Source organism: Bombina bombina, chromosome 1 (genome assembly GCF_027579735.1).
Source record: "Bombina bombina isolate aBomBom1 chromosome 1, aBomBom1.pri, whole genome shotgun sequence".
In the NCBI taxonomy this organism is placed as follows: Eukaryota; Metazoa; Chordata; class Amphibia; order Anura; family Bombinatoridae; genus Bombina; species Bombina bombina.
In genome coordinates this window covers 462234999-462259925 of record NC_069499.1, presented here as the reverse complement: position 1 = coordinate 462259925, position 24927 = coordinate 462234999, and the positions used below count along the sequence as shown (strand labels likewise).

The 24927-nt window shown below is 40.1% G+C and overlaps 1 protein-coding gene across 1 annotated transcript in view; it reads left to right on the top strand.

The window, feature by feature from the left end:
- Positions 1-24927, top strand: part of CHN1 (chimerin 1) — a 445886-nt gene that overhangs the window by 117258 nt on the left and 303701 nt on the right. The window contains exons 3-4 of the mRNA XM_053698471.1: positions 5982-6020; positions 7003-7058. Coding sequence (XP_053554446.1) covers positions 5982-6020; positions 7003-7058 — 95 coding nt within the window. The remainder of the gene's footprint in view (positions 1-5981; positions 6021-7002; positions 7059-24927) is intronic.

Genomic DNA, 24927 nt, shown 5'->3' with positions numbered 1-24927 from the left:
GGTGACGTTGGGCCCCTTGAGCTTTTCATTTCAGAATTGAATAACTCTACATTTAACATTAAATTTAAATTAACCTTTAGTGAGGTTAATATTGACTTTTTGGATGTATCAATATTTAAGGATGGATTTGGTTTTATGACTGATATTTTTAGAAAGGATAATTTGTTACTTTTTTAACAGTGCCCACCATCCTTCACTGATTAAATCATTGCCCAAGAGTCAAATGTTGTGGGTCAAATGCATTGTAGCTGATGAGTGCCTATTAGACTCATTGAATTGGGACAAAAATTTTGGAAAGGGGTTACCCTAATGATTTAATTACAAACACTATTGAAGCCATATTACCTATGGATAGGGATTCCCTATTGAAACCACAACAAATTAAAGATAAAAAACAAAACAAGAGAATTATCTTTTTATCTGAGTTTTTTAGACAAAGTCAGGATGTATCCAAGATTATTCGCAAACATTGGAATGTTTTAAACAGTTTCAATCCCAACATTGAACTTTGAGAGATTTTTTTTTTTTTTTTAATTCTTTATTTATATCCAGCACTGAACAAAGTAACAAATGGTATGTACAACAAAATCTTGCAGAATGTGATAACAGAAATTGCTACCAAAAACAGTACTGTATTTTATTCTATAATCTATTAACTTAGCTACTCCAGACAACTCTTACTCTCTCCCTCTCCTCATCTATCTTTAATTTATCAAGCTACCTCATACATTCCTACTTATCAGAGAATAATAGAGTTTGCATAGCATAATAACTTAGACAAAAAGTTCTCCAGGAGTGTCTGGCGTTTTGTAGTCTTTTCCATACATCAAGTCTTTATAACTCTAATATAAGTGAGTCTCTCATTCGATAGTAGGTTTCATGTATCAACAGATTAATTTTCCCCCTCCTCCCCGTTCAGATCTGATTCCTACTCTCTCCTAACCTACCCCAAGGCGCCTCCCCAGGGCCCCGATTCTCCCTCCCATCTCACTCTGTCCACTGGTCCGTTATTTTGTTAATTAGGAAATTAAAAGATATTCCATTTACCACGTAATTGAGCTTCCAGGACGAATTCTGAGTCTTTGAGTGGGTACAGAATTTGTCTCTGATGTGTTAAGTCTAGGCTGCAAATTAAGGGTTCCCATTTGCTTAAGAAATGTTTAGTCCGTATTGTGATGTCTCCCTGTGTGTCTACTTGTTCGCGGATCATTTGCTGCTGTAATTCTAGTTTGAGATGTGTTAGGGTTGGTGGGTCGGGCGCTATCCACTTCTGGAAGATGAGTTTTCTACCGAACAGTATGACATTATGAATAAACGCCATGTGTTTGTTTATATCTGGCTGTGCGTGGAGGAATATCACTGTGTGTATGGTTTGCTCTATGCTCCCTCCAGTAACTCTCATTGCCCATCTTTGTGCCATGTTCCAGAATTTCGTGAGTTTTGGACATTGCCATATCATATGGAGTATTTTGGGGTTTGGGTGTGAGCATTTTGGGCATAGTCCCAAGGCTTCAGGACTCCACTTGTGAAACATCTTCGGTGTTATGTATGCGTTGTGTAGTAGTTTCGTATGCGACTCTCGGATGTCATTTGATAGTGATGCTTTCCTCACCTTTAAGACACTATTTTCAATGATTTGGTCAGTAACTGGCTGTTCAGTCCGCGTACTCCATGTGTGCTGGAGTTGATCCCTAGTGGCCGTGTTAGTCACAGTTTGGAGTGCTTTGTATGTGTGTGAAATTGAGGTCAGTCATCCCCTTGTCAGGGCCAGTAGCTTGTAGGTTTCGCAGTTAATGTCCGGCAGGTCTCCCGCCTCCAAAAGGCTCTGTACATAGTGTCTTATCTGCAGGATTGCGAAGTGGTGTTTGTTAGGTAGATTAAATTCTAATTGTAGGTCAGCAAATGTTCTGACTGATTTCTGGTCCGGTGTCAGGACCTGTCTGATAGTAGTCAATACCCACGTTTCCCACAGTCTAAAAGGCAAGGTGGTGAAACCCGCCTGGATATTTGGATTTCCTCGCAAGGGTAGATATACAGTATTTTTGTATGTTATTCCAAAGGCTCTGCAAATCTTCCACCACGCTCTTATAGGTTGGAGGAAGATAGTATTGTGTCCCACTATTCCGTCTAATTGTGTGTGAGTCATATGAGGGAGCATTTTCAAGGACCACGGAGCAATAAGTTCCGTCTCTCTAATCCACGATTAGTGAAGACATTTCTGTCCAAAAACCAATCCATAACATATTTATTCCAAGGCTGCCCAGTTGTAATACTCAATATTTGGGAGTCCAAATCCCCCCATCTCTGGTGTGCATGTCATTTTGCGATATCCTATTTTGTGTCGTTTCCCTTTCCATAAAAAATGTAGTATGTCTCTGTTTAATGTCTGGAGGTCTTGTTTGTGTATGAGTTCCGGTAGCATTTGTAATGTGTATAGCAGTTTTGGAAACAGAATCATTTTAATTAGTCCCACTCTTCCCGACAGTGTCAGTGGTAGTGGTGTCCAATTTAGCAGTGTACTCCTTAAATCTTTGAATAGTGGCCGGTAGTTATTTCCATACCACTGTTTAGGGTCTCTGGACAGAGTGATACCTAGGTACTTAAATGAATTAGTTACAATCTTAAAATTGTCTTGCAATGGCTCTGTTGGTGTCCCATTCCGCAGCCATAACAACTCTGATTTGTCTTTATTTATACAATATCCTGAGATTTTGCCGAACTCAACTATAATGCGCATTAAAATAGGGATATTCTGCCTAGGCTCTCTTGTGTATAGAATCATGTCGTCTGCAAAAAGGGATATATGCAAAGTTTCTTTGCCTATAGTTAATCCTTCCGTGTTTTTTCTGATTTTTATTGCCAATGGTTCAAGCGCTAGGTCAAAGAGGAGCGGGGAGTGTGGGCACCCCTGTCTCGTGCCCCTCATTAGCGAGAATGGTTTTGATGGTTCGCCATTAACTAGGATTGCTGCTCGGGGTTCATTGTAAATGGCATAAGTGGCTGTCATGAAGTCGCCCTGTATCCCAAATTTCCCAAGAGTTGTGAATAGGTGGTCCCACAGTATCTTGTCGAACGCTTTCTCAGCGTCTACCAGTAATATACAAGCGTCCCCTTCCCTCTGGTCTTCCTCCTGATTGTCTTCCCCCCAGTAGTGTGACAGCACTAGTTGCAATTTTCTCATGTTCTTAACTGAGGATCTACCCTTAACAAACCCCGTCTGGTCTTCATGTAGCAGGTACGGTAATATCTCTGTCAATCTGTTGGCTAAATTTTTTGTAAACAGTTTGTAGTCCGAATTGAGTAGTGAAATTGGTCTATATGAGGATGTCAGTAGTGGGTCTCTGTCCGGCTTGGGGATATTGAGAGATGTTTTAATAAGAGCTGACATTGGTTCTGGCAAAAATTTATCTCAACATTACATAACTTAGAAAAATGTGGGTTGTTTTCCCTGTTTGGGATGTAGCAACTGTAGTTCTATTATTAAAAGCCCATATTTTCTACATCCCCACACTGGACATAAATATCAATATAAGGATCACTTTACATGTAACACTAATTACGTGATTTATATGATTAAATGTCCGTGTGGGCGTGTTTATGTTGGAGAATCCTCTAGGAGGATCTGTGACCGCATCACTGAGCATAAAAGTAAAATTAGGTGCAAGGTTGTAACAGCCCCTGTGGCCCATCATTTTTTGTCAGCTGGCCATCAAATCAGCCAACTCAGGTTCCAGATTATAAAACAGGTCAAAACCCCTAGGAGAGGTGGCAATAGGGACCTATTGCTAAAACAACGGGATACCTTTTGGATATTCCATCTCAATACTCTGGAACCGAAGGGAATGAATAGAGAAATAAATTGGTTGGTATTTTATTAAGATAATTCTAGGAGAGATTTTGTTGCAACATATATATATATGTTGACCTTGTTCTCTTTTCTCCTTTGCTTAGGTTATCTGATTTCTACTTATACGAAAGTAACAAGAGAAAAAGTTCTTTAGGATCATCTGTTTGATTAGTTGATAGTTGGCATTTGATCTGATGTATTTGTAAAAATTGTATAATATGTAACTAATGTTGTGGTTATTCTGTATCACACTAGTGACTATTGCTTTTGTTGGAGTTTATTTGTATTTTAGGTGATTTATGTATTGAATCACAATGTATCAATATTTTCTGCAGGTTTCATAGCTGTTTTGTATTAGATTCGATTTAATAAATTCACTAGATGGCGCTGTTAGATTTAGTGTAAGGTGTTCACATAGAATGTAAGTGTTAATCACAGGGGCCTATTTAAACAGGTGGATTTGTGCATTATTTTATCACATGATTAAGGGACATGTGCCCCGAAACGTTGTGCTCTTTTGACCCTATTATTGACATTATTTTGTAATAAAGGATTTTTTGGGCATATTTGGAGACCCTCCGTACTATTTTTTCAATTTATTACATAAATATTCAAACAGACAAACATTTATGTGTTACCTGCACCAATGTGTACTCCAGACTGGGTAACGTCCTTTCTGCGCAACTGCGCATGCGCGAGAGTCCGTACGACAGCCCTGGAGAATCAAAACACCAAAAATCAAAAGTAAAAAAGGCACGGCAAAACTGTCAGTAATTAAAACATCAGAAAGATCCAACTAGTGAGGCGCATGTACTGTCCAAGTGTATCATAACAAAGAAGCTACTGTCATTATTATGTCACATGCTGTGTATAGTAAGTGCGTGGACAAAAAGGTAGACCTTTAGTCTATATACTAAATAGTGATCCACAAACCTGCGTCCCGATTACGTCAGAGTCCCCTAAGCTTGCACTATGACTTAAAGCTGTTGCTGCCAATTTAAACTCAAATACTCTAAGAACGTAATTGTCAATACTCATGCACACAAACCCACTATATTGATGAGAGTCATCAAATACAATAAAGTTCATTATGTATCAATATAGTCAGAGACCCCGCTAAAACAAACCCAACACTTGTGCAGGAGGACAGAACCACGGATGCGCAGCAGATCAAGCGCTAAACCTCCATAACTTATACACTATTAATAACTGTGCAGGACAGAGACGGATCAGATACTTCAAAAACAGTACACATCGGGATCTACCTTGATAAAACACAAAGATGACTGTATTATAAGCATCCGCCGTATCACAGTCCCAGCACCAAAAAATTCTAGCACTAAAAAATTCACTCTAGTCGACTACTAGTCCAGCACACGGTTGCTACAGAGGGAAAGTCAGAGGATTTTTAGGGGCCTATCTATCAAGCTCCGAACGGAGCTTGACGACCCGTGTTTCTGGCGAGTCTTCAAAGACCACTGCTCCATAACCCTGTCCGCCTGCTCTGATGAGGCGGACAAGAATCGCCACAATTCTACCCGATCGAGTACGTTTGATTGACACCCCCTGCTGGTGGCCAATTGGTCGCGAGTCTGCAGGGGGCGGCGTTGCTCCAGCAGCTTTTGTGAGCTGCTGGTGCAATTCTGAATGTGGAGAGCGTATTGCTCTCCGCATTCAGCGATGTCTGTCGGACCTGATCCGCACTGTCGGATCAGGTCCGACAGACATTTGTTAAATTGGCCTCTATGACTGGAGACATTAGTACCAAAAGGGCTACATGTACACTTAGATATGCAGTGCTTTCTATAATTGGAATAATTACAGACATGGTTTAGATCTTGTCTATGCTCACTCACTCACTCTCACACACACACACACACACACACTCACTCACACTCTCTCTCACACACACTCACAAAGACCATTCACATTTTAGTCATTGCTTTGTACCACCTTCCAGTAAACTTTGCGATCAGTGAGTATTGTGGATTATATTAATTACTTTAGTGCAATTTTAAGGACCATTCTCAACAATCTAGGTAATTTTACTTTTCAAGTTATAGATAAATATTGATCACATTTTAATATATTAATACAGAAAATACTTAATTCTTTGTTTTTTTGTTTTTTCCAGATAATGATGAATACCGGCCTCCTGTGTGGAAATCCTATTGTAAGTTTACATTATTGTCTTACTATCATTCTGTGCCTCTTATAATTAAAGGAACACCTTCTTTCACTCATGCAATCATGCAGAGCCTCTAAATTGCAGTGTGACACTATGGGGTGTCGGTGCCTCACGGAGAGCATTACAGGATTGTTTTTGTTCAGAAAGGGTTTATTGAATTCTCACCACTGTTATAATGCAGTTAATTTGTCCATACATTCTCCTTTCCTTCTTGCTGTCTAGTTGAACATTTAATTAGACAATGTTTCTGGGACTTCCCAAACTACATTTTTCATTCTTAAAACGGTAACTTTCAAGTGCTTGTTTATTTTATCAAACCAACAATATTTAAAGGGACAGTCTACTTTTTAAAAAGATAACACCTTTACTACCCATTCCCCAGCTTTGCACAAGCAACATTGTTAAATTAATATACTTTATAACCTTTAAAATAAACCTCTAAATTTCTGCCTGTCTCTTAGCCACTACAGACCGCCTCTTATCTCAGTGCATTTTTATAGCTTTTCACAGCAAGGCACTGCTAGTTAGTGCCTTGTAGATAACGTGATCACTCCCATGGAGGTTTTTCATGAGGCAACACTAATTGCCTAAAATGCAAGTCTGTAAATAGCACTGAGATAAGTGGACAGTCTGCAGAGGCTTAGATACTAGGTAATGTCGGAGGTAAAAAATATATTAATATAACCGCGTTGCTTATGAAAAACTGGGTAATAAATGGAATATCTATTCTTTTAAACAATAAAAGTTTTCTAGTAGTCCGTCCCTTTAATTTACCATGTACTGTAAGTTAAGATAAGTGCTTAAACAGGTCAACAGACGGTCAAGAGAGATTGCTTTGCCACTGAATGTAGCAGAGATAATCAGTGTATGCCACACTCGGTAGCAAAGCGCGGTTTCTCTTGACCTGTTAGCAGGCCATGGTTCTAACAGAAAACTACATATAGCTGAGATTTTTTTTTTCCTTCAGTATATCAGCTGCAACAGGAAGCTCCCCATCCTCGAAGAATCACCTGTATACGCGAGGTATGTTTTTTCAACATAAAGTTCACAGCACAGAAGCAAGCCTTTGTCAAACAGCAAGTTAACTTAAAGGGCCATAATACCCAAATGTTTAAACACTTGAAAGTGATGCAGTATAGCTGTAAAAAGCTGACTAGAAAATATCTCTTGAACATCTCTTTGTAAAAAAGAAAGATATTTTACCTCAAAAGTTCCTCAGTAGCCACCTCCCATTGTAAAGGATTTCTAAGCAGCATTTTAGTATGTCTGTCCTGGGACAGCTGAAAGGATGAGCCTCGTGAACTCTAATATTATTTCACCAATCAGGTAAAGGAAGCTTACTATGAAATCTCATGAGAGTTAAGTCAAATCTCATGAGATCACAGTAAGAGTTCATGACCTCAGCACTGCTGATGCTGATTGGCTGCTGTTAATTTCTTCATTTATTTTTATTTCTCTTGTTAAGTGTATCCAGTCCACGGATCATCCATTACTTATGGGATATTCTCCTTCCCAACAGGAAGTTGCAAGAGGATCACCCACAGCAAAGCTGCTATATAGCTCCTCCCCTCACTGCCATATCCAGTCATTCTCTTGCAACTCTCAACTAAGATGGAGGTCGTAAGAGGACTGTCGTGTTTTATACTTAGTTTATTTCTTCAATCAAAAGTTTGTTATTTTTAAATGGTACCGGAGTGTACTGTTTATCTCAGGCAGTATTTAGAAGAAGAATCTGCCTGCGTTTTCTATGATCTTAGCAGAAGTAACTAAGATCCTTTGCTGTTCTCACATATTCTGAGGAGTGAGGTAACTTCAGAGGGGGAATAGCGTGCAGGTTTTCCTGCAATAAGGTATGTGCAGTTAAAATATTTTTCTAGGGATGGAATTTGCTAGAAAATGCTGCTGATACCGAAGTAATGTAAGTAAAGCCTTAAATGCAGTGATAGCGACTGGTATCAGGCTTATTAATAGAGATACATACTCTTATAAAAATGTATTTTAAAACGTTTGCTGGCATGTTTAATCGTTTTTTTTATATATGTTTGGTGATAAAACTTATTGAGGCCTAGTTTTTTCCACATGGCTGGCTTGAATTTTGCCTAGAAACAGTTCCTTGAGGCTTTCCACTGTTGTAATATGAGTGGGAGGGGCCTATTTTAGCGCTTTTTTGCGCAGCAAAAATTACAGACACAGACATCCAGCTTCTTCCTGCATGTTCCAGGACTTCTCTGAAGGGCTCTAAAGGCTTCAAAAGTCGTATTGAGGGAGGTAAAAAGCCACAGTAGAGCTGTGGCAGTTGTTGTGACTGTTTAAAAAACGTTTTTGTCAAAAAAAAAAAGACGTTAGGAGATGGTTCCGGGGGAGGAGACTGAGTGCAGGACACACCGCGAGCACGCTCTCTCTAGCTCTCCACTCTAGCCACTGGCGGTAATTTTCGCGCTCAAACCCTTGTCCAGGGAGGCTACCTATCCAAGGGCAACTGGATCCCGGATCCATAGCGGTGCTACCACAGGGCACCGCATCTCTTATTGCTTGGCCGTTACCATCTTAACCCCAGTCCTCTGCGGATATTAAACAGCAAGTACCGGCTGCTCTCCCTCACCCCTCCCACCGGTGTTGCGTGAGGAGGTGAACGGGATATTGCCCTGCAGCTGATTGCCTAAGGACTTGGGATTCCTGGAGCCAACCTAAAGAACCTACATTCCTCAAGAAAACATCTGGTCTACCAGCGGCTCAACACACCAACAAAGTGCTGTTCCAACCATTGCCTAATCTTACCGGGTTCCTTCCTGGGCCTGGACGGGACGAGGATTTGCCGCTTCTTTCCGTCCTGTGTCTGGAGAGGTGCACCTGGACCATCAGGGCGCTGACCGGTGACGTAGCTGGGTCGGCGCCGCGCTGCTCATTGGCGTGGTGTGGAAGCGACTGCTGCCTTGTGTTTCCACACACCGATGCTGCTGGTGGATTATTGGCAGCCTCCATCTACAGGTGTCGCTCAGTCATCTTGGGCTGGGAAGTAACTCGGCACTTGAACCACCGAAGAAGGAAGGAAGATATCTCAGTGCTGGCTTGATCTGCCTGCCTGGTCGCTGAACGTATAGGATCCGCCAATTCCATTGCACCAAACTGCATGGTATAAGGTACTCTCTTTCTGTTGAGGTGCACACTATATAACTGCTGAATTTTGTCTGTGCACTAGATAAAGAAGTCATCTAACAGAAAGAAATCGCAAAACCCAAAGGGAAGTTTTTTTACCCTGAAAGTCACGGCAGCATAAAAGTAAAAGCACACTTTCCTATCCATTTAAATCCCCACACTTGGACAAGGAAATTGGGTGGACCAAAAAGTGTGATTTATTTTGCTTTTTTGCCAAGCTGCACAAGTTATTAAACTTCTTCAGCGTCTTGGCTGCATGACTTTCCCTCCCTGCTCACTATAAGCTGCCCCAATAAAAAGACTGAACTATCAGAAGAACGTTTTTGATTTCAGTATACTGTCTTATAGACTAATTTTGTCCCAAATATCCCACTGTGTCCACGTTCTTTCATATTTCTAACAACATACCTGTTTTGCTTTGTCATTTAAACTTAAATGTGTTGGTATATGCTACAATTTCATTCTACTTTAATCCTCAGCCAATTTTACAGTATCCTCTTTTAGAAAAACTTAGTGTGCTAGGGTCACCTTAGGATTACTAGTAAAATTGGTCCATAGAATATATTATTTTTGCCTTGATGGCAGAGACCCATAAACCTGGGCATAGCTATACGCCCTGCTACTCCGCTGGTAATAATTAAAAAACAGCATATATGCTATAAAAGTTTTATTCCCATCTACTGTATAGTATTGCTGTGCCTGATCTTTCTTCGTTACTTATTCAGGTTTTCCCTGTGCTCTATTCAAAGCAACAAAATATCTTTTCTCCAACATAGGTGTGTCCGGTCCACGGCGTCATCCTTACTTGTGGGATATTCTCCTCCCCAACAGGAAATGGCAAAGAGCCCAGCAAAGCTGGTCACATGATCCCTCCTAGGCTCCGCCTACCCCAGTCATTCTCTTTGCCGTTGTACAGGCAACATCTCCACGGAGATGGCTTAGAGTTTTTTAGTGTTTAACTGTAGTTTTTATTATTCAATCAAGAGTTTGTTATTTTAAAATAGTGCTGGTATGTACTATTTACTCAGAAACAGAAAAGAGATGAAGATTTCTGTTTGTATGAGGAAAATGATTTTAGCACCGTAACTAAAATCCATGGCTGTTCCACACAGGACTGTTGAGAGCAATTAACTTCAGTTGGGGGAACAGTGTGCAGTCTCTTACTGCTTGAGGTATGACACATTCTAACAAGACGATGTAATGCTGGAAGCTGTCATTTTCCCTATGGGATCCGGTAAGCCATGTTTATTAAGATAGTAAATAAGGGCTTCACAAGGGCTTATTAAGACTGTAGACTTTTTCTGGGCTAAATCGATTAATTATTAACACATATTTAGCCTTGAGGAATCATTTATTCTGGGTATTTTGATTTGTTTATATCGGCAGGCACTGTTTTTGACACCTTATTCTTTAGGGGCTTTCCCTAATCATAGTCAGAGCCTCATTTTCGCGCCGGTATGGCGCACTTGTTTTTGAGGACAGCATGGCATGCAGCTGCATGTGTGAGGAGCTCTGATACATAGAAAAGTCTTTCTGAAGGCATCATTTGGTATCGTATTCCCCTTTGGGCTTGGTTGGGTCTCAGCAAAGCAGATTCCAGGGACTGTAAAGGGGTTAAATATAAAAACGGCTCCGGTTCCGTTATTTTAAGGGTTAAAGCTTCCAAATTTGGTGTGCAATACTTTTAAGGCTTTAAGACACTGTGGTGAAATTTTGGTGAATTTTGAACAATTCCTTCATACTTTTTCGCAATTGCAGTAATAAAGTGTGTTTAGTTTAAAATTTAAAGTGACAGTAACGGTTTTATTTTAAAACGTTTTTTGTGCTTTGTTATCAAGTTTATGCCTGTTTAACATGTCTGAACTACCAGATAGATTGTGTTCTGACTGTGGGGAAACCAAGGTTCCTTCTCATTTAACTATATTTATTTTATGTCATAAAAAAATTTAGTAAAAATGATGCCCAAGATGATTCCTCAAGTGAGGGGAGTAAGCATGGTACTGCATCATCCCCTCCTTCGTCTACACCAGTCTTGCCCATACAGGAGGCCCCTAGTACATCTAGTGCGCCAATACTCCTTACTATGCAACATTTAACGGCTGTAATGGATAATTCTATCAAAAACATTTTAGCCAATATGCCCACTTATCAGTGAAAGCGCGACTGCTCTGTTTTAGAAAATTCTGTAGAGCATGAGAACGCTAATGATATGGTTTCTGAAGGGCCCCTACACCAGTCTGAGGGGGCCAGGGAGGTTTTGTCTGAGGGAGAAATTTCAGATTCAGGAAACATTTCTCAACAAGCTGAACCTGATGTGATTACTTTTAAATTTAAGTTGGAACATCTCCGCGCTCTGCTTAAGGAGGTGTTATCCAATTTGGATGATTGTGATTATCTGGTCATTCCAGAACCACTATGTAAAATGGAAAAGTTCTTAGAGGCCCCGGGGCCCCCCGAAGCTTTTCCTATATCCAAGCGGGTGGCGTACATTGTTAGTAAAGAATGGGACAGGCCCGGTATACCTTTAGTACCTCCCCCCATATTTATAAAATTGTTTTCCTATAGTCGACCCCAGAAAGGACTGATGGCAGACAGTCCCCAAGGTCGAGGGGGCGGTTTCTACTCTACACAAGCGCGCCACTATACCCATAGAAGATAGTTGTGCTTTCCAAGATCCTATGGATAAAGAATTAGAAGGTCTGCTAAAGATGTTTGTTCAGCAAGGTTCCCTTCTACAACCAATTGCATGCATTGTCCCTGTCACTGCAGCCGCGTGTTTCTAGTTTGATGAGCTAGGAAAGGCGATTATTAGTAATTCTTCTTCTTATGAGGAGATTATGGACAGAATTCGTGCTCTTAAATTGGCTAATTCTTTCACCCTAGACGCCACCTTGCAATTGGCTAGGTTAGCGGCGAAAAAATTCTGGGTTTGCTATTGTGGCGCAGAGCGCTTTGGTTAAAATCTTGGGCAGCGGATGCGTCTTCCAAGAACAAATTGCTTGACATTCCTTTCAAGGGGAAAACACTCTTTGGCCCTGACTTGAAAGAGATTATCTCTGATATCACTGGGGGCAAGGGCCACGCCCTTCCTCAGGATAGGTCTTTTCAAGACCAAAAATAAACCTAAGTTTCGTCCCTTTCGCAGAAACGGATCAGCCCCAAGGGCTACGTCCTCTAAGCAGGAAGGTAATACTTCTCAAGCCAATCCAGCCTGGAGACCTATGCAAGGCTGGAACAAAGGAAAGCAGGCCAGGAAACCTGCCACTGCTACCAAGACAGCATGAAATGCGGGCCCCCGATCCGGGACCGGATCTGGTGGGGGGCAGACTCTCTCTCTTCGCTCAGGCTGGGGCAAGAGATGTTCTGGATCCTTGGGCGCTAGAAATAGTCTCCCAAGGTTATTCTCTGGAGTTCAAGGGGCTTCCTCCAAGGGGGAGGTTCCACAGGTCTCAGTTGTCTTCAGACCACTTAAGAAGACAGGCATTCTTACATTGGGTAGAAGACCTGCTAAAAATGGGAGTGATTCATCCTGTTCCATTAGGAGAACAAGGGATGGGGTTCTACTCCATTCTGTTCATAGTTCCCAAAAAAAGAGGGAACGTTCAGACCAATCTTAGATCTCAAGATCTTGAACAAGTTTCTCAAGGTTCCATCGTTCAAGATGGAAACCATTCGAACACTTCTTCCTTCCATCCAGGAAGGTCAATTCATGACCAAGGTGGATTTCAAGGATGCGTATCTACATATTCCTATCCACAAGGAACATCATCGGTTCCTAAGGTTTGAATTCCTGGACAAGCATTTCCAGTTCGTGGCGTTTTCTTTCGGATTAGCCACTGCTCCTAGGATTTTCTCATAGGTACTAGGGTCCCTTCTGGCGGTGCTAAGACCAAGGGGCATTGCTGTAGTACCTTACTGGGACGACATTCTGATTCGAGCGTCGTCCCTTCCTCAAGTAAAGGCTCACACGGACGTTGTCCTGGCCTTTCTCAGATCTTACGGATGGAAAGTGAACGTGGAAAAGAGTTCTCTATCTCCGTCAACGAGGGTTCCCTTCTTGGGAACTATTATAGACTCCTTAGAAATGAGGATTTTTCTGACAGAAGCCAGAAAAACAAAACTTCTAGACTCTTGTCGGATACTTCATTCCGTTCCTCTTCCTTCCATAGCGCAGTGCATGGAAGTGATAGGTTTGATGGTAGCGGCAATGGACATAGTTCCTTTTGTGCGCATTCATCTAAGACCATTACAACTGTTCATGCTCAGTTAGTGGAATGGGGACTATTCAGACTTGTCTCCGAAGATACAAGTAAATCAGAGGACCAGAGACTCATTCCGTTGGTGGCTGTCCCTGGACAACCTGTCACAAGGGATGATCTTCCGCAGACCAGAGTGGGTCATTGTCACGACCGACGCCAGTCTGATGGGCTGGGGCGCGGTCTGGGGATCCCTGAAAGCTCAGGGTCTTTGGTCTCGGGTAGAATCTCTTCTACCGATAAATATTCTGGAACTGAGAGCGATATTCAATGCTCTCAAAGCTTGGCCTCAGCTAGCGAGGGCCAAGTTCATACATCAACCATCAGGGGGGAACAAGGAGTTCCCTAGCGATGGAAGAAGTGACCAAAATCATTCTATGGGCGGAGTCTCACTCCTGCCACCTGTCTGCTATCCACATCCCAGGAGTGGAAAATTGGGAAGCGGATTTTCTGAGTCGTCAGACATTGCATCCGGGGGAGTGGGAACTCCATCCGGAAATCTTTGCCCAAGTCACTCAACCGTGGGGCATTCCAGACATGGATCTGATGGCCTCTCGTCAGAACTTCAGAGTTCCTTACTACGGGTACAGATCCAGGGATCCCAAGGCGGCTCTAGTGGATGCACTAGTAGCACCTTGGACCTTCAAACTAGCTTATGTGTTCCCGCAGTTTCCTCTCATCCCCAGGCTGGTAGCCAGGATCAATCAGGAGAGGGCGTCAGTGATTTTGATAGCTCCTGCGTGGCCACGCAGGACTTGGTATGCAGATCTGGTGAATATGTCATTGGCTCCACCATGGAAGCTACCTTTGAGACGAGACCTTCTTGTTCTAGGTCCGTTCGACCCACTCCAGCTGACTGCTTGGAGATTGAACGCTTGATCTTATCAAAGCGAGGGTTCTCAGATTCTGTTATTAATACTCTTGTTCAGGCCTGAAAGCCTGTAACCAGAAAAATTACCACATAATTTGGTATATCTGTTGGTGTGAATCTGCAGGATTCCCTTGGGACAAGGTTAAGATTCCTAAGAGTCTATCCTTCCTCCTAGAAGGATTGGAAAAAGGATTATCTGCAAGTTCCTTGATGGGACAGATTTCTGCCTTGTCTGTGTTACTTCACAAAAAGCTGGCAGCTGTGCCAGATGTTCTAGCCTTTGTTCAGGCTCTGGTTAGAATCAAGCCTGTTTACAAAATTTTGACTCCTCCTTGGAGTCTCAACCTAGTTCTTTCAGTTCTTCAGGGGGTTCCGTTTGAACCCTTACATTCCGTTGATATTAAGTTATTATCTTGGAAAGTTTTGTTTTTGGTTGCTATTTCTTCTGCTAGAAGAGTTTCAGAATTATCTGCTCTGCAGTGTTCTTCTCCTTATCTGGTGTTCCATGCAGATAAGGTGGTTTTGCGTACTAAACCTGGTTTTCTTCCAAAAGTTGTTTCTAACAAAAACATTAACCAGGAGATAGTTGTGCCTTCTTTGTGTCCTAATCCAGTTTCAAAGAAGGAACGTTTGTTGCACAACTTGGATGTAGTTCGTGCTCTCAAATTTTACTTAGCAGCTACTAAGGATTTCAGACAAACTTTGTCTTTGTTTGTTGTTTATTCTGGTAAACGGAGAGGTCAAAAAGCAACTTCTACCTCTCTCTCCCTCTGGATTAAAAGCATTATCCGATTGGCTTATGAGACTGCCGGACGGCAGCCTCCTGAAAGAATCACAGCTCACTCCACTAGGGCTGTGGCTTCCACATGGGCCTTCAAGAACGAGGCTTCTGTTGATCAGATATGTAAGGCAGCGACTTGGTCTTCACTGCACACTTTTTCTAAATTTTACAAATTTGATACTTTTGCTTCTTCTGAGGCTATTTTTGGGAGAAAGGTTTTGCAAGCCGTGGTGCCTTCCATTTAGGTGACCTGATTTGCTCCCTCCCTTCATCCGTGTCCTAAAGCTTTGGTATTGGTTCCCACAAGTAAGGATGACGCCGTGGACCGGACACACCTATGTTGGAGAAAACAGAATTTATGTTTACCTGATAAATTACTTTCTCCAACGGTGTGTCCGGTCCACGGCCCGCCCTGGTTTTTTTAATCAGGTCTGATAATTTATTTTCTTTAACTACAGTCACCACGGTAACATATGGTTTCTCCTATGCAAATATTCCTCCTTAACGTCGGTCGAATGACTGGGGTAGGCGGAGCCTAGGAGGGATCATGTGACCAGCTTTGCTGGGCTCTTTGCCATTTCCTGTTGGGGAGGAGAATATCCCACAAGTAAGGATGACGCCGTGGACCGGACACACCGTTGGAGAAAGTAATTTATCAGGTAAACATAAATTCTGTTTTTGTGTAGAACACTTTCTAAGGTTCTTTGCAATATCTAGGATACTTTGGAGCATAGTGCTAAGATAAGAATAAGGGGATTATGTCATTCTATGATGAAATGTTCTGATTTTCTGTGTTCTATTTTGAGACTGTTTACATATAAGTTAACTATTAAGATGAATCTACTTCAGGTTTTCTTTAACTGATCGGCAGCCCATTTCAGAGTACAGAACATATCTTAAAAATATATCTTAAAGTTAAGATATGGTGTTGAATTATAGCTTAAGTGTCAAAGAGTATTTCCCTTTGTGTTCTCTACTCTAGGGGGGTAATGAATCACAGTCCCAGGGCAAATAGTTGATAATCTCTGTTGTGACAATTATACAAAGCTGGGTACAGGCCAGACTTAAATAATATTGAACACATAAGTGGAGTAAATTGGTGACTTTCTCCGTATCATATAGTACATCTAACCCAGAGAAATAGAAAGACATTATATAAGAATTGTCATCCTCAGGTGAATTTCAGGACTGGCGATAATTATTGAAATAAAAATATTTACTGCATAAGTAGCAGATTGTTAAGAGACACTCATAGGTATTAAAGGGGGTAAATTAATGTAGTAGTTCTTTTGATTTCATATACTGGCAAATTAAATGTGAATATACATAAAAATTGAGTACAAATTATAAGTAAATTGGATACTGTTAAAGTATAGCCTAACTCTTCAGGAATTAGGAGTGATCGCAGTTATTAGAAATAGGAGAAAAGAATAATCTGATACATAGGTTAAGCCTGTTTTGGTGTAACTTTTGCCTAAAGTAACACACCGTCATAATTTAAAAACACTATAACTCACTTTCTTTTTCTTTTTTTTTTTTTTTTTTTTTTTTTTTTTTTTTTTTTTTTTGCACACCCTCACTGAATATCCTCACAACCCACTTCTCACTCTCCCCTTTTTTTTTTTTTTTTTTTTTTTTTTTTTTTTTTTTCTTCCTCCCTCCTCACAACACATAACACCTTTTTTCACTAATTGGCACTTTTGGGCGGGGGAATTCATCCCCCGCCCCTTTTTGATTTTCCTAAGCACTTAATTAATTCATGGATAAATTCGTGCACAAACACATTAAGACCCCTTCACCAGCTATGACGGCTAGACATAAAGACAAGAAAAATAAAAATGTGATAGAAACACAGGTAGATATTCATTCACTTTCCTCTAACCTCTCCTATAACAAAGAAAGTGCAGATACTCAAGTATTAGTATCCAGTATAACTGAAGCACTTGCCCCAAGATTTGAATCTCTCAAACTTGAGATTAAACAAGATATTGTATCTCTTACTAACGAAATCAGACAATTCTCAAATAGACTTCAAGAAGCTGAACAAAGAGTGTCAGACTTGGAGGATGTCAGCTCAATCCATAGCTCTAAATTAAAAGCTGCAGATATAATGCTATCTAAAATACAAGCTAAAATAGAGGATCTTGAAGATCGCTCGCGGAGAAACAATCTAAGAATAATAGGGGTCCCAGAGGGGAAACAATATGAAAATTTGGGAAAATTTATATCTGAAACCTTAGTACAAATACTAGGATTACCTCCTTCTTACCCTCCAATAATAGTTGAAAGGGCCCACAGAGTAGGGCGTCAATCTGACGAAGGAAGAGGGAAGATCAGAGCTAGACCAATAATAGCTAAACTACTAAACTTTCAGGATAAGATGGTAATCTTTCAGTACTACCGAAAGAACCAACCTATCTCCTTAGGGACAAACAATATACTATTATTCCAAGATTTCTCCGCTGAAACAGCGGGGAAAAGAAAAGAGCTATCCCCTACTTGCACGAAACTTATTAAAGCAGGTTACCGTGCCACTATAATTTACCCAGCTAAATTAAAAGTTACTCTCAATGATGAAGTCCATTTTTTTGAATCTGCAGAAAAAGCAGAGAAATTTGTAGAAGAACTGGGAAGGAATGACAATAGGTGAAGGAAAGAAAATAAGACAAAATAAGGGAAAGTTCAGCATAATTTCCGAATTTACAGATTACAATTAGATATATGATGCAAGGTGTAAGTTCTGTAAGGGGGTTGTGCAGGGCCCCCGGGGGAATGCCTGTACTAGGAGGGTACATAGCTTTAGGAATTCCTTCTTTTTTTTTTTTTTTTTGTTTGTTTGTTTGTTTGTTTGTTTGTTTGTTTGTCTGTTTGTTTGTCTGTTTGTTTGTTTGTTTGTTTGTTTGTTTTGTTTTGTTTTGTTTTGTTTTATTTTTTTTGTTTTGTTTTGTTTTTTTCTTAGGGTGGATGAGGGATGGGCAGGGCAGATAAGTGTAAAATAACCTCCTGGAATATTGGAGGTCTCACCTCTCCCATCAAACGAAAATCAGTTTTGGTTCAATTACAAAAAATTGGTACTGATATAGCTATGCTACAAGAAACTCATTTAAATATGCAGGAAGTGCTAAAACTGAAGTTCTCATGGGTAAAGGAAGTGTTTGCTTCCACAGGCACAAAAAGGAAGAGAGGCGTGGCAATTTTGTTAGGGAAAAGAATTAAATATGAAACTTTGCACAGTATCTCAGACCCAGAAGGGAGATATATAATTTTAAAATTAAAGATAGAAGGAATCCTATATACACTTTGTAATCTATACGCTCCCAATGTGTTTGATCCAATGTTCTGGGATACTCTGCAATCAAAAATAATTTCTGAATCTACAGGATACCTAATTCTAGGCGGGGATTTCAATATGGCCCCACACCAACCCTTGGATAGACTTAGACAGAAGCCTACTGTGGGGAGGAATAAGCGAGACAGCCTAGAAACTAAAATGTTTAAGAAAATTTCCAAAAATTTGTTAGTCAGGGACATATGGAGACTCCAGAACCCAGATCTAAGAGATTTCACCTGTCTGTCTCGAGCTCATAAGACTCTATCTAGAATAGACTTGTTCCTTATTGATGAAAGACTATGTAAAATGAAAATTATAGCCAAAATACTCCCTATTTGTATATCAGATCATAGCCCTATTACAATAGAAATTCAATATAATGATTTCAAACTAGGATCCTCTCGCTTCTTCTTCCCCACATGGCTGACGAATGATGTAAAATTTAAAAACTGGTTAAAAAGCAAATATGAAGAGTATGCTGAATTTAACAAGACTTATGTTGATCGCCCAGATATTTTCTGGGAGGCTGCAAAGGCAGTTCTTAGGGGGGAAATGATTTCATATATTGCTAATAGAAATAAAACACTAAGAATTAGAGAATCAGAAGTGACAAAAGCTGTAATTAACTCATATAATCGCTACTTGCTTGATAACTCCCCGGGAAGTTGGATCAGATACATTGGAGCAAAAAACGAAAGAGACTCATTTCTAACCTATAGAGAGACTCAGAAGGAGCTTAAACTTCAGGCAAGACTTTATCGCTATGGCAATAAGGCTGGAAAGTTATTGGCCAATCTGTTAAAAAGAGAGAAAAGATCCCCATTAATAGATAAGCTTCTGCATAAGCAGAAAACCCATATAAATATAGATGATATTGCCAACATTTTCTCAGAATATTTTTCAAAAATTTACTCTCTAAGGGATTCAGACAAAGTTAAATCAGATGAATTCTGGAGCAAAATTGTCCACCCTGTACTTGACGGTGAAAAAATGCTAATGGTTAACTCCCCAATTTCTCAGGAAGAAATTCTAAAGACTATTCAGGAGCTTCCATCAAATAAGGCACCTGGTCCAGATGCATTACCAAATGAATTTTACAAAATCCTTGCACCATTCGTTGTTTCACCGCTAAGTAAGCTTTTTAACCACATGTTTATTGATGGAAAGGTGGTCTCGCCTCAGTTTTGTGCATCTCACACTACACTGATTCTTAAACCCGGGAAGGATCCGACAAAAAAGGAATCTTATAGGCCCATAGCATTATTAAATTCCGATTATAAGATCCTGACCTCCATTTTAGCCAAGAGATTGCAATTGGTACTTCCGGAAATAATACATAAAGACCAAGCAGGATTTTTGCAGAAACGAAATCTAACAGCAAAGATCAGGGAAGTATTAGTCACTATAGATTATTTTAAATCTACTGATTTGGCGGGGCAGAGGAGAGAGGGGGACTCCCCAGATTTAGCAATTGTTTCAATTGATGCAGAAAAAGCATTTGATTCAATTCATCAGGATCATTTGCTCTCGTCTCTCTATAGGTTTGGGTTCAGAGGACATTTCCATAAATTTGTGGAGAATTTATATAAAAAGTCATTCACGAGGTTAATTGTTAATAATACACTATCTTCGGAAATATCACTGGAAAGGGGAACACGCCAGGGATGCCCCCTCTCCCCTCTCCTCTTTAACATTTCAATTGAACCCTTGGCAATAGCAATAAGAACACAAATGGAAGGAATAAAGATAGGTAGAACAGAGCTTAAAATTGCGTTATACGCGGATGACATCCTGCTATATATCTCTAACACGCAAAACAATATACCCATACTTATTTCAATTATAGAACAATTCGGATCCTTCTCGGGTTATAGGATTAATGCGTTAAAATCTGAATTATTATGGATTAGAAGGAATCCTGATTCTTCGATGGAAATTCCTTTTAGAGTCTCAGAATCATTTAGATACTTGGGGATAATGATCACTTCCGATTTAGACAAATGTTATGATCTTAATGTAAAACCAGTACTGAGAGAGATTGAGGTGAGTTTGAAATTATGGCAGAATCTCCCACTCTCGATTTCAGGTCGCATTGCCGCATTTAAAATGATCTTGCTCCCAAAGTTATTATTCATCTTACAGAATACTCCAATAATCCTCAGAAGGAAAGATATTGAAAAAATTAATAGTATGATGAGAATTTTTATATGGCAGAGCAAAAAACCCAGAATTTCGTTAATGAAACTTTCACTTCCTAAGAAGTACGGCGGACTTGCACTGCCAAATATACAATTCTACAATCTGGCCTCACTGGCCCGAATAGTTATAGATTGGATTCTAAATAAAGATTATGTAACAAATAATGAACTTGAAAAAAATGTAAGTCTACCATACCTTCCCACAGCCTTAATACACTGTAGCCCTAAGACAATCCCCCAGGAAATTAAGATATTCAAAACATTAATATATCCACTACAGGCATGGAGAAAGATATGCAAGTTATTATCTATTAAAGGAAGTGTCTCGAATTATATGCCAATTAAAGGGAACCCTAAATTTCAAGCGGGAATACAATCGGCACCCTTCCAAAAATGGCACACATTAGGTCTGAATAACATTTTTCAGATAATAGACTGGAACGGCCACTGCATTAAAACATTCGAAAGTTTAAAAAGAGAATTCAGCCTCAGCAATAAAGAATTCTTTGCATATTTACAAATTAGACACTTCATAACTAAGATAATAAATGAATCTGGTTGGAACTGGTCCTGGGGAAAGCTGGAGAATTGGCTTGTATTAGCTAAAAATGGGTTTATGTCAATCTCACCATGCTATCAATTATTGATATCTAATAAAGGGGAGATGAATCTAGGAAACTTAGCAGTTGCATGGGATTCTATGATAACTCAACATCCTATAAATTCAAATAAAATCCAGGCTTCTATTAGTTCACAATTACTTATCAGCCACATGGAGAGAATCCCACATTAAGTTATTGTATAGGACCTACTACACTCCAAAAAAAGGGACAAGATGTGGGAATATTAATTTTTGTACATGCCCAAAATGCTCATTACAATCAGCAGATCTTATCCATATGATCTGGGAATGCCCCAAGATTAAACATTTTTGGGCTAAGATAGAATACTGGATTAATCAAGTTTTAAAAATCTCTCCTCTGAGGTTGGACATAATCTCTGTAATCTTTTTATGGGAAGCAACGAAAGATCTTCGGAAGCATAATAAAATAATCAATATGATTATTCTAGCGGCAAGATATTTAATCTTCAAAAAATGGAAAGGAAGGGCTAGCCCCAGTATAAATGAGCTCAAAAACTGCCTAAAAAAACAATATATAATAGAGCAAAGAGACACTAATATAGAAGAAGAGAATGATATTGAAGGTTTCTTTAAAAAATGGACAGCTTTTATTAAGATATTTCCACTAAATGAAAGAGAACATATGATATACCCATTTAGGAACTCAGAACTAGTATTGATGGGACTATGGTAGTCTTCTCTGCTCATCTCCCATCCCCCCCTCTTTCTCTTTTTTTTTTTTTTTTTTTGGGATAATTACATGTTGTGTTTTAGTGTTACTATGTTCAGTGTTGTCTGGTTGTTTAAGTCCTCTTTCCCCTAGTGGATTAGGTATGTTAGGTTGGTTGATTTTTTTTTTTTTTTTTTTTTTTTTCTTTTCTGTGTTTTTTTTTTTTTTTTGTTTTTGTGAATAATTGACCTAAGACGGAAAGGGAAGAAAAGGGTAAAACTTAATTATTGTTAAGACTGTTATTTAAAAGATAAGATATAGCATGACAAAATAATGTAAATTATAGTATACGTTGCATCTGAAAGTTCAATTCACATTAACATTTTCTGAAGAGGAATAAGCACTATAGCATTATATAATTTTGAATATCCTGAAGCTAGAGAAAAAGAAAAAATAGAAAAATGAGGTTGAGACTATTTTTGTTTCTTGCTTTTGTTCTTTTTTTGTGATGCAACAAAAATAATGTTCTTTTGCATCATGTGTATATTGTGAATATTTCTTTTTTTGTACCTATGCATTCTTTTTCAATGTATCACATATATGTTGTTTTGTGATCTTAACCTCAATAAAAAAAAAAAAAAAAAAAAAAAAAAAAAAAAACGTTTTTGTCATTTGTTATTCCGTTTTTGGTATTAAGGGGTTAATCATCCATTTGCAAGTGGGTGCAATGCTCTGCTAACTTGTTACATACACTGTAAAAATTTTGTTAGTGTAACTGCCTTTTTTCACTGTTATTTCAAATTTGGACAAAATTTGTGTTTCTTAAAGGCGCAGTAACGTTTTTTATATTGCTTGTAAAATTGTTTTAAGTGTTTTCCAAGCTTGCTAGTCTCATTGCTAGTCTGTTTAAACATGTCTGATACAGAGGAACCTACTTGTTCATTATGTTTGAAAGCCATGGTGGAGCCCCATAGGAGAATGTGTACTAAATGTATTGATTTCACCTTAAACAGAAAAGATCAGTCTTTATCTATAAAAGAATTATCACCAGAGGGTTCTGTCGAGGGGGAAGTTATGCCGACTAACTCTCGCCACGTGTCATACCCTTCGCCTCCCGCTCAGGGGACGCACGCTAATATGGTGCCAATTACATCAGGGACGCCCATAGCGATTACCTTGCAGGACATGGCTGCAATCATGAATAATACCCTGTCAGAGGTATTATCTAGATTGCCTGAATTAAGAGGCAAGCGCGATAGCTCTGGGGTTAGGAGAGATACAGAGCACGCAAATGCTGTAAGAGCCATGTCTGATACTGCGTCACAGTATGCAGAACATGAGGACGGAGAGCTTCATTCTGTGGGTGACATCTCTGACTCGGGGAAACCTGATTCAGAGATTTCTAATTTTAAATTTAAGCTTGAGAACCTCCGTGTATTGCTTGGGGAGGTATTAGCTGCTATGAATGACTGTAACACAGTTGCAATTCCAGAGAAATTGTGTAGGCTGGATAGATACTATGCAGTGCCGGTGTGTACTGACGTTTTTCCTATACCTAAAAGGCTTACAGAAATTATTAGCAAGGAGTGGGATAGACGCGGTGTGCCCTTTTCCTCACCTCCTATATTTAGAAAAATGTTTCCAATAGACGCCACTACACGGGACTTATGGCAGACGGTCCCTAAGGTGGAGGGAGCAGTTTCTACTTTAGCAAAGCGTACCACTATCCCGGTTGAGGACAGTTGTGCTTTTTCAGATACAATGGATAAAAAATTAGAGAGTTACCTTAAGAAAATGTTTATTCAACAAGGTTTTATTTTGCAGCCCCTTGCATGCATTGCGCCTGTCACTGCTGCGGCAGCATTCTGGTTTGAGGCCCTGGAAGAGGCCATCCATACAGCTCCATTGGAGGAAATTATTGACAAGCTTAGAACGCTTAAGCTAGGTAACTCATTTGTTTCTGATGCCATTGTTCATTTGACTAAACTAACGGCTAAGAATTCCGGATTCGCCATCCAGTCGCGTAGGGCGCTATGGCTTAAATCCTGGTCAGCTGACGTGACTTCAAAGTCTAAGTTACTCAACATTCCTTTCAAGGGGCAGACCTTATTCGGGCCTGGCTTGAAGGAAAATATTGCTGACATTACTGGAGGCAAGGGTCATACCCTTCCTCAGGACAGGGCCAAATCAAAGGCCAAACAGTCTAATTTTCGTGCCTTTTGAAATTTCAGGGCAGGAGCAGCATCAACTTCCTCCGCTTCAAAACAAGAGGGAACTGTTGCTCATTCCAGACAGGCCTGGAAACCTAACCAGTCCTGGAACAAGGGCAAGCAGGCCAGAAAACCTGCTGCTGCCCCAAGACAGCATGAAGGAATGGCCCCCTATCTGGAAACGGATCTAGTGGGGGGCAGACTTTCTCTCTTCGCCCAGGCGTGGGCAAGAGATGTTCAGGATCCCTGGGCGTTGGAGATCATATCTCAGGGATATCTTCTGGACTTCAAAGCTTCTCCTCCACAAGGGAGATTTCATCTTTCAAGGTTATCAGCAAACCAGATAAAGAAAGAGGTATTCCTAAGCTGTGTGCAAGACCTCCTAGTAATGGGAGTGATCCATCCAGTTCCGCGGACGGAACAGGGACAGGGGTTTTATTCAAATCTGTTTGTGGTTCCCAAGAAAGAGGGAACCTTCAGACCAATCTTGGATCTAAAGATCTTAAACAAATACCTCAGAGTTCCATCATTCAAAATGGAAACTATTCGGACCATCCTACCCATGATCAAAGAGGGTTAGTACATGACCACAGTGGACTTAAAGGATGCCTACCTTCACATACCGATTCACAAGGATCATCATCGGTTCCTAAGGTTTGCCTTTCTAGACAGGCATTACCAATTTGTAGCTCTTCCCTTCGGGTTGGCCACAGCCCCGAGAAAGTGAACGTGGAAAAGAGTTCTCTATCCCCACTCACAAGAGTCACCTTCCTAGGGACTCTTATAGATTCTGTAGA